Below are 16,841 nucleotides of genomic sequence, written 5' to 3'. Positions count from 1 at the left end.
CTTGTTTTTGTATCAGTACAGTCCAAATTATTTGATCATTGTTGAAAAAGTTAGGTTGCTCCTAATTATCAAATGGTAGTTGATTCAAAGTTCAAAGCTCATCGCTATTAAACAATCAGCCTCCTTAATTCAACCATCTTGATATGTATATTTTTAGTGCTGAAAAGTCCAAGTGTGACAAGAAGTTAATAGTCACAAAAACTAATTCCACTATTATTGCCTGAAGGAATGAATAAACTAGATTTGTGTGCAATGCTTGTAACTCTCCCCAGCTCTGGTTCGTCCTGTGGGAAAGACAATTGATAAAACTGGTTTGGAAACAAATCAAAAAAGCAGTCCAGAAAAATCAAGGAAAGACATGAAAACCTTAGCGCAACATGAAAAGTCAATCTGTACAAACTGCAAAGTTTAGTTTATTTATTGTCTATTTCACTTTCTATATGCTAATCATTTTGATTGCTGCATAGCATTTACAGATTGCAAAATACTAGCATCATCTACAACATAGCATCTGAAAAATCAAGTACATTTACAATACAGGATATCGAAAAAATGAATTAAAATGCTGGCTTATGGGGAGGAAGGATGTGGGAAACCTGGTTAGAAACGATTTCAATGCAATATTATCTAACATTTAGACAGAACCTATGGACCTAATCGTGTAACATTAATTTGATGGTATTATTGTCACTATCACAAGGTAATAATAAAAAACCTTTCCATAAGAACAATTACTAAACTGTAACTAGCTTCAAGTGAAAGTGATGCTTTATTACTTCATTCACTTTGATGTTCTTGATGATCATACATGCATAAATTTCTGAATGCCTTTGACTGAGTAACCTAGGTGAGAAGCTAAGGCTCATGGTGCAGGAGAGAATACAAGATAAACCATGTAGCGACAACAAAAAGAACTTTAAGAATCAGTAGATTATAAGGAGGCAAATTCAACAGGAAGTAAAGATGTAGTTTAAACTTCTGGTTTAGACTTTCATGGAAATGAAGAACCACCTCTCTCTCTATGGTTTAATATAATTTGAAATGTGATTTCCACACGTGTTGCACATGTCATGAATATAATCAAGCCAATTAAAATGAGGACAACATTAAAACTGGGGAAATAAAAGTAGTTGTGAATATTTCTTAAAGCAATTCAGATTTTTAAAAGGGTAGCGAGTCCCTACCCTGGAACATCCCCTTGACATCATTTGCTTTGTAAGGAAGAGCAGACATTCCAACCCTTACAAAGCGGATTTCAAGTGGGTTCCACCACAATTATAGTTGGAGTTCAACAAAACGCTCACGGGTCTTTGGGGCCTGTATCTTGTCTACTATTTTCAGTGCTGATTACCAAGACACATGGGAAATATTTAAGCATTGGAGATGGTGCAGAGAAGGGCCGTGAGGCTGTTACTTAGTGTCAAAGGTGTGAGTTATGAGGAAAGGTGGGAGAAGCTTGTGCTTTTCTAGCCTTGAAAAGAGGTGTTTGAGAGATGATCTTCCAGTGGTATATACAAGATATTTAACAATTTGGAAAATGCAAACAAAGAAATGTATTTTAAATTTCAAGAGCAGAACAAGGGACTAGAAGTTCAAAATATTGAAAGGTAACTTTAGGATTGATATTAGGAAATACTTTTATGCACAGACTGACCAAGTGGACTCACTGATATGGTATTGAAGGGGACAAAAACCCTGGATGCTACAATGCTGGAAGCAAAAATTTAAGCTCATTTTGCATGGATCAACTAACTTGGGCTGAATAACCTTCCACAACTACAAGTACTTGCAGAAATGTACAATATGATGTGCGCATTTTTATTACCAGATTTCTCCTTTCAATGGGAGTCCATTACTATCACTTTTACAAAGTTGAAAACAGTTTTGTAAGACTTAAATGCTTTTACATTGTTTTCAAAAAGGGATGCAGCAACTCTGCTTATGTCTACACTGAGAATCTCCTGATCAGCCACTTTAACTTTGGCAGAAGCTGTTTACAGACACAGAACCTCCAATAAAATGTGTGACAATGTTTAAACTGTATATAAATGATTGGAAGTGAAAGTAAAACCCTCCCAACTTGCAGTTGATACCAAATTGATGAGACTGAAACAATAGGGCGGCACAGTGGCGCGGTGGTTAGCACCGCAGCCTCACAGCTCCAGCGACCCGGGTTCAATTCTGGGTACTGCCTGTGTGGAGTTTGCAAGTTCTCCCTGTGTCTGCGTGGGTTTTCTCCGGGTGCTCCGGTTTCCTCCCACAAGCCAAAAGACTTGCAGGTTGATAGGTAAATTGGCCATTATAAATTGCCCCTAGTATAGGTAGGTGGTAGGGAAATACAGGGACAGGTGGGGATGTGATAGGAATATGGAATTAGTGTAGGATTAGTATAAATCGGTGGTTGATGGTCGGCACAGACTCGGTGGGCCGAAGGGCCTGTTTCAGTGCTGTATCTCTAAACTAAACTAAATAGGAAACAGGCTGTTTTAAGGATAGGGATAGATTAGGCTGATGAATTGTATAAGTCAGCTACTATTGGGAGAGGATAATAAACAGTTGAAATTTAAACTAAATAAGATTATTCTACAGGAAACAAAACAACAGATGGGTTTAGGAGCACTGATAGATAACTAAAATCATCAGCACAATGTAAGGCAGAAGTAAAAAGTGCAAGCTGGATCTTCTGTTGTATAGCAAGAGCACAAATCTCAGGAAGCAGTAGTACAAAGTGCTGGTTCAGCCCCACCTGTACTGTGTACAATTTTGGCTAATGAATTATGGGAAATAGAGACATTTAAGGCTTGGGAGTAATCTCAACGCGTTCATCAAAAGTAGGGATTCATTTAGTCTCAATAGATCCAATATCCCTAGGGTTAGAGAGGGCATAAAGGAATATCACCCTCTAAGGGGTGCAGGAATTAAGTTTTAGCATAGAACTTGCATTTATATATTGTCTAACACAGCATAGATTTGTAGAAGGTAAATCATGTCTGAAGAACCTAGCTGAATTTTTTTTGAGGAGGTAACTAAAGTGATAGATAAGCGAGTGCTTAAGGCTGTTACTTATAACGGCTTTCAGAAGACAGTCATTAAAGTTCCACATAAGACATTGTTAACAAAAATGAGAGTACATGAAATTAGAGGCAACTGATTGACACGAGAAGGGTTTTGGTTAGAAGGTAGGAGACAGACAGTAGGGATAGTGGGTATGTACTCCAACTAGCAGAATGAGATTAATTGTGTGCCCCAGGGATCTGTATTGGGGCCTCAGCTTTGCATATTTATAAATGGCTTAGATCAGGGTTGTCCAACTTTTTCAGACGGAGGGCCGCATTACGATTTTTGCTCGGCCTGGGGGGCCGGTGAGCAGATTTTGCAAGATAAAGGCACTTAAAATGTATTTTAATAAAAACAAATGAGCATTTTTGTGAACAAGCTTTAAATGAGAAGTCTAATTTATTGACTTACTTTTTTGTCAATATACTGATCGTTTTTGCTTGCATAAGTAGTCAATCTCTGCCTGCACACTTGATGTAGCGATGCAGCGTATTCTGGATAGATGTCCATCTTTCAGGAGAGACCTTCACCTCTCTCCCCCTCGCGGTGTGTGTGTGTGTGTGCGCGTGTCTGTCTCATTCTCCCCCACCCCCCCAACCTACCCTCTCGGACAAGGGAACACAGATTGAAAAGAATGAAAGTTTTGTACAAAAAATGCAAGGGAAATATGAGGAAGTACTTTTTTACGCAGCAGGTGGTAATGACCCAGAACTCGCTACCCACGAGGGTGGCAGAAGAGGAGACGATCAATGACTTCAAGAGGAAGCTGGATGGCCACCTGACAAATAGATATGCAGGGCTACGGGGATCGAGCCAGGGAATGGGACTGACTGCATAGCTCCTTGGAGAGCTGACATGGACTCGATGGGCAGAATGGCCTCCCTTTATGCCATAGGTAAATGACTCTTTGAACCCACCGGAAAAGCCCCAGTCTGTTGGGAAACGGCTGTTCCTGATGTCAGCAGCTGTCGGCTGTGAAACTGACAGCGATCTTTTTAAAAAGGCTGCTCTGTAAGAAGACGACAAAGGGAAATTTCTCATCTCCAGTCACAGTGAGGACGAGGAACGGCCCCGGGGAACAGTTTACATCCACTGGCCGGATGGAAACATTTGGTGGGCTAGATCCTGGCCCGCGGGCCGTATGTTGGACAACCCTGACTTCAATGAAGGAAACAGAGAGCCATTTATCCAAATTTGCTGATGAATCGGGTTAGGTGGCACAGTAAATAGAGTAGATAGGAGCAGAAAGTTGCAAAGGGGCACTGATAGATTGAGTGGCCACAACTTTGGTACAGGAGGAAATAAGTGAGAGGTCAACCACTTTGGACCCAAAAAGATGGATCAGACCATTTTCTAAATGGCAAGAACCTAGTAACTATGGAGGAGCTGGGAGATTTAGAGGTGAAAGCACATAAATCAGTTAAACTGATGGACAGGTACAAAAAATAATTAAAAAGGCTAATGGAATGTTGGCCTTTATCTCAATAAGGCTGGCATTCAAAGGGCTGGAAGTTATGTTGCAGCTGTACAGAGCTCTGGTTAGACCCTTTTTAGAGTATGGTGTTCAGGAAGGATATAAGGGCCTTGCAGTGCAGTCACGAGAATGATAACAAGGCTTAAATTAATGAAGACACATTGCACAGACTAGGCTTGTCCCTCAATTACTTCTTTTGACCACTCCACTGTCTCTAATTATCACACTGCTTGTCTGACATCCAGTATTGGATGAGCAGAAATTTCCTCCAACTAAATGCTGGGAAGACCCGAAGCCATTGTATTTGGTCCCCACCACAAACTCCATTCCCTGGCAAAAGTGAAGCTGAACCAGGCTGTCTGCAGACTGGGTGCTATATCTGACCCCGAGATGAGCTTCTAATCATATATCCGAGCCATAGCTAATACTGCCTATTTTCACCTCCGTAACATCGCCCAACACGCCCCTGCCTCAGCTCATCTGTTGCTGAAATCCTCTTCCATGCCTTAATTTCCTCCAGACTTGACTGTTCCAACGTACTCCTGGCAGGTCCCCCATATTGTACCCTCTGTAAACATGAGGTCATCCAAAACTCCGCTGCCTGTGTTCTAACTCACACTAAGTCTCGTTGACACATAACACCCTGTGCTCAGTGACCTACATTGGTACTCAGTTAAGCCACATTTCCATTTTAAAATTCTCATCCTTGTTTCGATATTTCCCCAGGGTCTTCCCCTCCCTACCTCACACCCCTCAGATATCTGTGCTCCTCCAATTCTGGCCTCTTGAGCATCCATGATTATAATCACACCACCATTGGTGGCCGTGCCTGCAGCTGACTAGAGCCTGTGCTCTGGAAATTCCCTCTCTAAACCTCTCCACCTCTTTCCTCTATTTCCTCCTTTAAGATGCTCCTTAAAACCTACTTATTTTTCTGCCATAATATCGCGTTGGTGTCATAATTTGTTCGATAACATTCCTGTGAAGCACCTTGGGATGTTTTTACTACATTAAAGGAACTATAGAAATAAACAATCATTGTTGTATTAAATCAGGTATAGAAGATTAAGGAGTGGTCTAATTGAGGTGTTTAAGATGATTAAAAGGAGTTGATAGGGTAGATAGAAATATTTTCTTTGGTGAGGGAGCTCATAATAACGGGGGGAATAATCTTAAAATTAGAGCTAGGCCAATCAGGGTTGATGCCTGGAAGCACTTGGTCACATAAAGGGCAGTGGAAATCTGAAAAGTTGAGGCCGGGTCAATTGAAAATTTCAAAACTGAGATTTCTAGATTTTTGTTGGGCTAAGGTATTAAGGGTTACAGAACCAAGGTGGGTAGATAGAGTTAGGTCATCGATCAGCCATAACCCAATTGAATGGTGTAATAGGCTCAAGGGGCTGAATGGCCTACTCCTGTTCCTATCTTAACATCCAATGGATTTCTATTATGCAGCAGTACACAATAGCCAATTTTCACACAGCAAGATCCCAAAAACAGCCCATTTCCTGCACCTCTACCCTCACCCCTTTCCCTCCCTCTCAGAACCACAACAGGGTCCCGCTTGTCCTCACTTTCTACTCTACCAGCCTCCACAAAATCTCTCCGACAGCAAACGATTAGTTATTCTGTTGTTTTTGGGAAGAATGTTGGTCCAGGATACCAGAAGAATTCCTTACTTATCTTTGAATAGTGTCATGAAACGTCTTACAGGCAATGGAACAGGCAGATAGGGCCACAGTGTAACAAGCAAAATCCAGCATCACTGGCAATATAGCAGTCTTTCAGTACTGCAAAAGCCAGCATCATTGACAATACAGCAGTCTTTCAGTACTACAAAAGCCAGAATCACTAATAATACAGCAGTCTTTCAGTGTTGCAGTTAAATGTAATCTAGGTTATGGGCAGAATTTTGCACAGGCAGTGGGGGCCCTCATGCTGGGCCAGGAAGGTGAGGGGAAACCCATCTATATTTAACTGCTCTCTGGCAATTAACGGCCTGTTGCTGGGGTCCCCGTCCCTTTAAGGATCAGGATCACACCTCCAAGTGCTGCTGACCAATCAGAGGGCCGGCAGTTCAGCAGTCCCGACAGTGCCAGCAGGAGCAGTGGCCACAGTTAGGCAGGCCCCAGTGAGGAGGGTGGGTGACTGGCTGTTGAGGGCGGGTGTTGGCGTGGGTACGGCCTTTACCACTGAGGGCCCATGCTGGAGGGCTCCCATACCCCCACTGGTCCACAGGGAGGCCGCCTGGTTTATCTGGATGGCCTCCCCACGTGACGTAGACCCTCCCCCCACCACTGGTGGCAGGATGAGGCCTTTAAGTGGCTGTCCTCGACCTTCCCCACCCCAGACCTAAATTGGGGGGGGGGGGGGGGGGGGGGGGGAAAGAGTCGGGAAGGCGACAGGCACTCCACACCCCTGTCTTCCCTCCTGATTCAGCCCTCCTAGTCCGCTCCCGAGAAGGGCTTTAAATTCCGCCCTATGTGTGCAAAGAGGTAAGAGTGCCATCAACTGGTTAAATTGGCACATACTGGGTAGGAACAATGCACTATCTCCCCATAACAATAACTCAAATGTTTGGCTTCAAAAGTCTGTGGGTTAGAACTTTAATCACTCCAGGCTACATTACATTCAAAACTGTGGCACGCTTACATAAGAATGTAAGCAAAAGGAGCAGGAATAGACTGTATGGACCATCGAGCTTGCTCCGCCATTCAACACGATTATGGCTGATCTTTGCCTTCAACTCCACTTTCCTGCCCACTCGCCATATCCCTTGATTCCCTGAGACCCCCAAAAATTTATCTCAGCCATAAATGTATTCAACGATGGAGCATCCATTACTCTGGGGTAGAGAATTCCAAAGATTCACAACCCTTTGAGTGAAGAAATTTCTCATCTCAGTCCTAAATGATCAGCCCCTTACCCCGAGCGAGGGGAAACAACCACTCAATGTCCACCCTATCAAGCCCCCTCAGAAGCATATTTGTTTTAATGAGATCACCTCTCATTCTTCTAAACACCAGAGCATATATACCCAATTTACTCAGCCTCTCATTATAGGACAACACTCTCATCCCAGGGACCAATCTAGTGAATCTTCTCTGTACCGCCTCCAATGCAACTAAATTCTTTCTTAAATGTGGAGACCAAAACTGCACACAGCACTCCATGTGTAGTCTCATCAAAGCCCTGTACAACTGTAGCAAGACCTCTTTTATTATTGTATTCCAATCGCCTTGCAATAAAGGCAAACATGCCTTTTGTCTTCCTAATTGCTTACTGTACCTGCATGCTAACATTTTGTTCCTTATTCAAGTACACCCAAGTCCCCATGAACATCAACATGTACAAGTTTCATGCCTTTTAAAAATATTTCTGCTTTTTCATTCTTACTACCGAAATGAATAACCTCACACTTCCTCACATTATACTCCATCTGCCACCTTGTTACTCACTCACCTGTCTACATCTCTTGCAGCCTCTTTGTGTCCTCCTCACAGCTTGCATTCCCACCTAGCTTCGTATTGGCAGCAAACTTAGATACATTACTCTCTGTCTCTTTGTCTAAGTCAATATAGATTGTAAATAGTTGAGGCCCCAGCAGCGATTCGCATGGCACTCCACTCGTTACAGCCTGCCAACTCAAAAATGCCCCATTTATCCCTACTCTCCACTTCTCGTCCATTAACCAATCATCTATCCATGGAAATATATCATCCCAAACTCCATGGCCCCTTATCTTGTGTATTAACCTTTTGTGTGGCACTTTGTCGAATGGCTTTTGGAAATCAAAGTATACTACATCTACTAGCTCCCCTTTATCTACCCTACCAGCAATATCCTCAAAAAACTGTAATAAATTTGTCAAACCCGATTTCTTTTTCCTAAAACCATGTTGACTTTATCTGATCATTGTTAAGATTTCCTTAATAATAGATTTCAGCACTTTCCTGATGACTGTCAGGCTAATTGGACTGTAGATCCCCGTTTTCTCTCTCCCTCCTTTCTTGAATAGCGGTGTTACATTTGCTAACTTCCAATCTGCTGGGACCGTTCTAGAATCTAGGGAATTTTGGAAAATCATAAGCAGTACATCCACGATCTCTGCAGCTACTTCTTTTAGAACCCGAGGACGTAAACCATCAGGTCCTGGGGATTTGTTGGATTTTAGTCCCTTAGGTTTCTCCAGTAATTGTTCTTTGCTGATATAAATTACCCTAATTTCCTCACTCTTATTAGCCCCCAAGTTACCCTTTATTTCTGGTATGTAGCTTGTGTCTTCTACTGTGAAGACAGACTCAAAATATTTGCTTAATGTCTCTGCCATTTCCTCATTTCACAGGATAACTTCTCCCATCTGACTCTCAGGCACCAACATTACTTTAGCTACTCTCCTTTTAATATACTTGTAAAATCTGTTACAATTTGCTTTTATATTCCTGGCTAGTTTACTCGCATTCTATTTTTTCCCTTTTTAATCAACTTTTCAGTGGCCCTTTGCTGGTTTCTAATACACTCCCAATCCCCAACATTATAAGCCTCCTCTTTTAATCTAATACGATGCTTAACTCCCTCAGTAAGCCATGGGCGGCACAGTGGTGCAGTGGTTAGCACTGCAGCCTCACAGCTCCAGTGACCCGGGTTCAGTTCTGGGTGCTGCCTGTGCGGAGTTTGCAAGTTCTCCCTGTGACCGCGTGGGCTTCCGCTGGGTGCTCCGGTTTCCTCCCACAGCCAAAGACTTGCAGGTTGATAGGTAAATTGGCCATTGTAAATTGCCTCTAGTGTAGGTAGGTGGTAGGAGAATTGAGGGAAGGTGGGGATGTGGTGGGTAATATGGGATTAATGTAGGATTAGTATAAACGGGTGGTTGATGGCCAGCATAGACTCGGTGGGCCGAGGCAGGAAAGTGCTGAAATCTCTCTATGACTCTATGGATGGATCTTTCTAGCTGAGTTTTTTGTTTTTTTCAAATGGAATGTACGTTGGTTGAGCATTTTGAATTTCAGCAGTTAAAGCTAGATTTCATCGTTGCCGCATTTCCTCATGTTGCTTAATTTCGAACTTTTTCATCAGCTCTGGCTCATTAGGCCTCAATTATTTTTCCCTTCATACCCTAAACCTGCTTCATGTCATTTACCTCTTCCATTCATGATCTAGCCTTATCCATTCTAGACTCAAACTGCTTTCAGATTGCACATTTCAGTTATTACAACCCCCAGTCTTCTCCCAGTGCAATGACTGAATCTTTCCAACTTGATCCCCTCCATGCCCTTTAATGAAATATTGAAAATACAATTTTTTTTTTCAGCACCACAAATGCACTTATTCATTGGATCTTACAAATTTAAACAACTGCCTCCCCCAACTATTAATTGCTTATCTTAGTCCTCCTTCCCATTCTTGGCCACATATGTCCTCTGCATAAAATGAAACTCCAGTTTCCTCTCTTATTAAAGTTCATAGAAGATTGACCCAACAACCCATCCTCAATGACTGCCCTCATCGTCACATCCCTCAATAGCATTGCTCCTCCGTCCTGCACTCTTTGGTTCTCCAATTCTGGCTTTCAATGCTTCCCACAGAAACCCTCCCCCCATTCCACTATTGGTAACAGAGTCTTTGACAAACCTGGCCCTACTTCACTGTAACTTCCTTCCAAACTCCCTCCATCACTCTATTTCACTGTCATTTTAAAAAGTTCCAACCACTCACCTTTTGATCTAGCCCTTAGTTGCGTCTCTTAAACCCCCTTCCTCAGCTCAGTGTTTATTCTTCCTCTTGCTTTTTACTAAAAAAAACTTGCCGTGTTTTTTATGTTAAAGGCACTATGTAAGTATACAATATAGTTGTATGAGTAGGGAGTTGGCCTCCCTGCAAGGGAGTGTAACACTAGCTGTCAAGATCCATCAAAAAAGGCTGTCATGTGCTGCAGGTAAACTAGGCAATAATGTCCTGTAAATGCGCAGGAACAGCTCCATGTGGAGGCCTTGAATATGCCATGAGTGGGAATCTGATTGAGAAATGCCAGGAGGTTGGTGTGGAATGTGTACAATGAACCTTAACCTGCCCTAGGTCCTCATCACTACAAGATGGCAACAGTGTAGGATGCACTGAACCCTCCATTTGGCTAACTGCTGCTTTGTCACCAGTATAACTTGGGCCCTTGCACCATAGTAAATATGATTACTTGCCAAGGCTACATATATTTCTCTGAGAGATAGAGCAAATCAATTAAGGATGTGAAGGCATGATGTAACAGAAACAAGATCTGCTTCTGACTACATTTTGATTCTTTCATGGGACGCGAGTGTCACTGACAAGGCCAGCATTTATTGCCCATCTCTAATTGCCCTCGAGAAGGTGGTGGTAAGCTGTCTTCTTGAACTGCTGCAGTCCTTGGGGTGTAGGTACACCAACAGTGCTGTTAGGGAGGGAGTTCCAGGTTTTTGACTGAGCGACAGTGAAGGAATGGCAATATGCCTAGTCAGGTTGGTGTGTCGCTTGAAGGAGAACTTGCAGATGGTGATGTTCCCATGCATCTGCTGCCCTTGTCCTTCTAGATGGTAGAGGTCACTGGTTTGGAGGCTTGGCAAGTTGCTGCATTCCATCTTGTATATGATATATAATGCGGTCACTGTGTGCTGGTGGTGTAGGGAGTGAATGTTTAAGATGGTGCATTGGGTGCCGATCAAGACTTATGTGGCAGCAGATAAAATGATGGAAAAATTTCTTGCCCAACAGAAACCTGGGTGCAATAACTTCCAACCTGGTCAAGAACTAAATTAAAGGATCCAGTTGAGAACCAGTGGGGGACTAACTGTACACTCATAAAATAGGTCATCCTTTCATGATCCAAATACAACAAATGAAATACTAAATAGCGCAACACAGTTCTAAATTGAACTATGTTTTGGAGAGATGCTGAGATATTTCAGAATTATGCAAGATAGCAAATAAAATAGAACTAACCACCTTAGCAGAACACCTCTGCATGAACGTAGCCATTTTATATCAAGTTCTGTTAGTAAATGCCAATATTTGACCTTCATATTGAGAGGAAATCATTCCTGGAGACCTCCAAGCTGACATAGGCTGTGTCTTCAAAAAGAAAAACCTTGTTGAAAACAATGCCTCTCAATTTGGCAATGTAGTGGTATGCTGGTTTTGAAATTAAAATAACTTAATTTGGTAATTTTTGGATTTGCACTGGAGGAAACCAAAAGTGGCCATGAAAGTTGCTGCATCATCATAAAAACCTGCTAGTTTATTAATGTCCTTCAGGGAAGGGAACCTGCTGTTCCTATACATGACTCGAGTCCACACTAATGTCCCCCCTCTAATTTCCTTTCACTGTGCATGACCTGTATCTTGCAGTGCACGGTCCTTTTAAGATTGCCACTCAGCCGCACATGTGCGCATCTTAAAAATACTACAGTTTTGAGTGTGGTCTGTTTATTCCCTGCAAGGCAGATTGCCAATTGATGTGCAGCTGTGCACCCGATCAGCTTAGAGGGAACATTGGTCCACATTCATGGTTGAATTTTGGGTCCAATTGCCAATTTTAAGTAACTCTTCTGTAAAAACAAGTGTTACCTCAAGAAAGTGCCCACTACCAACTTCTCAGGGCAATTAGGGATGGGCAATAAATGCAGCATTGCCACCATCAAAGATACAGATGTTAAAAATATACTTGTTGCTGGGATTGTAAGAAAGACTTCTTGGCATATATTAACTTTCTGCCACATATCTTCACTGGCAGATCTCAAGCACAGGACACTGTTGAGTCAATCATACAAGATGACGTAAAAGAAAATGGATCCTGAGCTACACTGTGACATGGCGAAAGTGTCAAGTCCTGGAGACTCCAAAAGGAGGAGAAAATTGTAACGATAACTTTCCCCTTGTTATAATGTTGGAAGAGGGCATCATTTTTATTATTGCATATGGAATGTGACGCAAGAGAGGAGAGCCTTATATCACATTGATTAAAAAAGGGATCGAAAAGCTCTATCTAACAACCTTATATAAACTATAAGGCACGTTTGGAGAAGTTTGCAATTGTTTACATAAAAATATTCTTGGACGTTCCTTGTTTCCCTGCCACCCCACTGCAAAATAAAACTGAACAGGATACTATTTTACCACATTCTACAGCTTTGCCAAGTACTTAAAAAAAAAAATCTGATAGTGTCTTCATCCAGGAAAGGACATCCTTAAGATGGGTAATAATCCAAGATCAAATCGAGCCTTGACAATTGTTCCCCATGAGAAGCTGGACATGACCTACATCCCTCCCTCCTTCTCATCAAAGAGTTCAGAGATTACTTGACTTCTAACAAAATAAAAACATAGTACTTTTGTTTCCATGTTTATCCAGAATAGAACTGCATAAGGGCATGCATTTACAAATTAAACACAGCCTTCAGTAAAACACTATTAACCGTAACTCCAGCTGTACCTATATTAATAGCGGTTTCCTGCTTGTCTCCTGTCAGGATCCAAATTTTGATGTCTGCTTTGGATAATGTTTCTATGGTTTCAGGAACTTTGTCTTGTAGTCTATCTTCAATTGCTGTAGCTCCAAGCAACTGCAGATTCTATTAAAATGAAAAGTAATTAGTAGCAGGACAAATAGATAAGCTTGTCAAAGGATTTATCACAGAGTTTACTGCACTAAGTGCAACCATATGGATATGAGGTTTTCAATTTTCAGCAAACTTTAATTCCACATTGCCAAACTTGTCTTGCCAGCCACTCAATTTTAACCACATCTAGCAATGTTCCCTGATATGGTTCTACTAAACTCAGAGGGAATACTTTTTACAGCTGTTGAATGCTACCAATGTGACCTACAAATACAATACCGTGATTGGCAAAAGAATCAGAGGCGACATGAAAAAACAAAAGTGCGGTGGGTTATGATGATCTGGAATGCACTGCCTGAAAGGGTGGTGGAAGCAGATTTAATCAATAACTTTCAAAACAGAATTGGATACATACTTGAAGGGGAAAAATTGCAGGGCTATGGAGAAAGACTAGGCGACTGGGATGAATTGAATAGCTCTTTCAAAGAGCCAGCAGAGGCCTGAAAGGCTAAATGGCCTCTTTCTGTGCTGTGTAAGTCTATGATTCTATTTTCTTAATTGATACCAAGACTCCCTGTAATTGTGGCTCCAGTTCACAATCTGCACAAGCTGTGTTCTACCAAACCTCGGATGGTAAACAAACCACTTCCAGGTTTGCTACTTTAATCTGTCTAGTAGAACATGTGTAAGACTGGCTTAAAGATGACTTTCCTCTGTTATTAAGAGAGAAAATAGGTCTGTTCTGGATAAACACACAAACAAAAATCCAAATGAACATGAATTCTACCCAAAACATTAACCCATCTTTTCTCTTAATACGTAATAGGACGGCTGCAAATTGCTAGTAATTTTCTGTTTTTATAATAAATTTATAACAATTCCAGGCTTTGATTTGTGAGTGGCCGATATCATCACATTACCACATAGCTGATTTTTATTTTTGCTTATTATAGATGGGTGCCAATATTATGAAATGATTCTTTCCTGCACTTTTGTCCCAATTTATTTCTTTGTAAACTATACTGATCAATGTTGAACAAATAATATATTTGCATTTCTGTAAAAGCTAACTTAATTGTTCACTTGAGCATTCAGTTAGGCCTAAAATAATTGCAAGAATAAAATGCTTCCTTAATTAAAATTAGTTACACAATACATTCAAGTCTTAAATGTACATTTTTGATAAATTTATACAAAATAGTGGTCAAATTATTTAATGCTATTGAACAGTGCAAAGTTGTTTTTTCTGGAAATACAGAAACTCAACTGACTTCATTTCTGGATAAACGTTTTCAGGGAGTAACTTAATTTTAAAGTAAAGAAGGTGTCCTTTTGACCCTTTGCACTTGTACTCTTAAAAAAACTATTCAGTTCATTCCATTTCCCCTGTCTTATCCCTTCTCTTTTTCAAATATTTATCTGCTTCCCTGTTAAAAGCTATTATGGATTCTATTTCCACCATTGTTTTTGATAGGACACTCTTGCATAAAAGTTTCTCCTAATCTCTTCTTTCATTCTTTTGGTGATCTTGTATTTCATTTTTTCTTTTATTAAATTTCTGCCCCCTAGTTACCAACTCACTGACCAGCAGGTACAGCTTTGTCCTGTTTACTTCATTAAAACCCCTTCCTAATTTTGAACACATCAGATACCCTCAGAACCTTATCGGCCCTAATGAAAGGAGCCCCAGTTTCTCTAGTCTCCACTCATAACTAAAAGCTTCTCATCCTTGGTATTATCATGGATGAATATCTTCTACACCCTCATCATAATCTCGACATCCTTGCTAAAGATGCCTAAAACTGGACAAAATATTGTCACTTGTGGCCTAACAAATGATTTGGATAGGTTTGGCATTAGCTCTGCTTTTAAAATCAATGCCCTTATTTTATAAAACATGTACTGTCATTTTTAAATACATTTCTGCAATTCTAACATCTCTCTGCTCCTTTACTCCTTTGAAATTTTTGCCATTTAGTATATATTTCTACTTCTTATTCTTCCTCCCAAAATGTATCATCTCACATTTTTCTGCAGTCTGTTCTATGTATCATTTATCTGCCCAATCTAACCTATGTCCTTCTGATGCCGTACTTATGTCATACAGTTGTTCATGCTCTCTTTTTGTGCTAAACAAATTTTAATATTGCGCTCCATACCAAATCCTAGTTTATTTATAAATATTTGGAGCATCAAAGGTCCCAGCAATGACCTCCTAGGAACACTTCCAGGTTACATCTTTCCAGCCCAAATTCCCCCAACAACCGCCCTTCGGAAAATTTCCTACCCACGCTTTCACATTTCCCTTAATACCATGTCCCCCTAATTATAATAAGTCTTCTATGCAGCCTTTATCAAACACCTTTGAAAATCCAAATGCACAACATCCACTTCAATACAATGTTATTTCCTCAAAGAACTCTGAAATTTCTCAGACTCAACATTGGTCTTTAAAAATCCATGGTGTTTGCTTAATAAACCCATGTCTTTCAAGATGAGCACCACTCTTATCCCCTATTATCTCTTCAGCTTACCTACTAAAGATGTTAGCATAACTCTCAGTGTTACATAAATATTTAATGTGATTAATTCAGAGATGAAGTTGTATATTGGAGGTAATTGTCTTTAACTTTGAAGACCCAAGTTAGATGAAATTATGTCAAAAAAATGGTCAAGGTGCCAACCTCTTCAACAAGAATGCTGACTTTTTTTTTAAACCTTGAATGCTGATGGACCTGCTGTGTATTTATTGTTTTTTAATCTTATTCTTTACTTTCTTTTGATTATGTCAATTATGCTCTGATGGAAAATGGGTAATTTTCCCAGTCATTCAGGTATAGAAATAGGCATCTGGTGTCGACAAATAATACAAACTAATTACTAAATAAATCTAGATTTGATTTGAGATATCAGTAGTTACGTGTTAAGTGCCAACAAATAATCTGCGACAAATCGTTTGATAACAGAAGTAATCAGTTAACAAAGCATGTCAATGGGAAGCACTAAATTTTGTGCATATATTCATCAATTACAGTTCATCTAATTGATAAAGGTACATAAATAGTCATATATCCATATTAAAATTATGTAATAAAAACAGGAAATGCTGTAAATACTCAGCAGGTCTGGCAGCATCTGTGGAGAGAGGAACACAGTTAACGTTTCAGGTCAGTGACCCTTCATCAGAACTGACAAATATTAGAAATGTAAAAGGTTTTAAGCAAGTAAAGCAGGGGTGGGGCAAGAGATAACAAAAGAGAAGGTGTTGACAGGACAAGGTCACAGAGAATAACTGGTCAGCAGGTCAAGGAACAAAGGCAAATGGTATGTTAATGGTATGGTGAAAGATTATGCAAGTCTGATTGTAGGAAAAGGATTACCAGTACAATGCCACCAACATTGCACCATATTTATTTCATGTAAATGAAACATTGTGTCCTTGTTATATTGCAAGAATGGTTAGACTTGCAGTTAAATGGACCAGGTTGAAATTGCACAGGTGTGGGTGTGAAGACTGTTCCAATCCACTGTGCACTCAGAACCCTTAAAAATTGCTTTTTATTCAGGCTCGTGTTCTGTTTTAGTAACAGCACCTCTTCCTACCATGCAAATTAAAGGTATGTGTAACATTTGGCAAGTATAGTGAAGGTGTAACTGGTATAAACATATTGGTGGAAAATAAAAATTCGTATGAAAAATCTGAAACAAAAAATGCATGCATG

The 16,841-nt window shown here is 40.6% G+C and overlaps 1 protein-coding gene across 4 annotated transcripts in view; it reads right to left on the bottom strand.

Moving 5' to 3' along the window:
- Positions 1 to 16,841, bottom strand: part of atp8a1 (ATPase phospholipid transporting 8A1) — a 522,190-nt gene that overhangs the window by 171,596 nt on the left and 333,753 nt on the right. For all 4 annotated transcript variants that reach the window (XM_068036156.1, XM_068036147.1, XM_068036163.1 and 1 more), the window contains one exon: positions 12,993 to 13,131. In XM_068036156.1, the coding sequence (XP_067892257.1) occupies positions 12,993 to 13,131 (139 nt within the window). The remainder of the gene's footprint in view (positions 1 to 12,992; positions 13,132 to 16,841) is intronic.

The sequence above is a fragment of the Heterodontus francisci genome, chromosome 1 (assembly GCF_036365525.1).
Source record: "Heterodontus francisci isolate sHetFra1 chromosome 1, sHetFra1.hap1, whole genome shotgun sequence".
In the NCBI taxonomy this organism is placed as follows: Eukaryota; Metazoa; Chordata; class Chondrichthyes; order Heterodontiformes; family Heterodontidae; genus Heterodontus; species Heterodontus francisci.
Note: the sequence above shows the minus strand (reverse complement) of the source record. Positions and strands in the feature narration are given on the sequence as shown.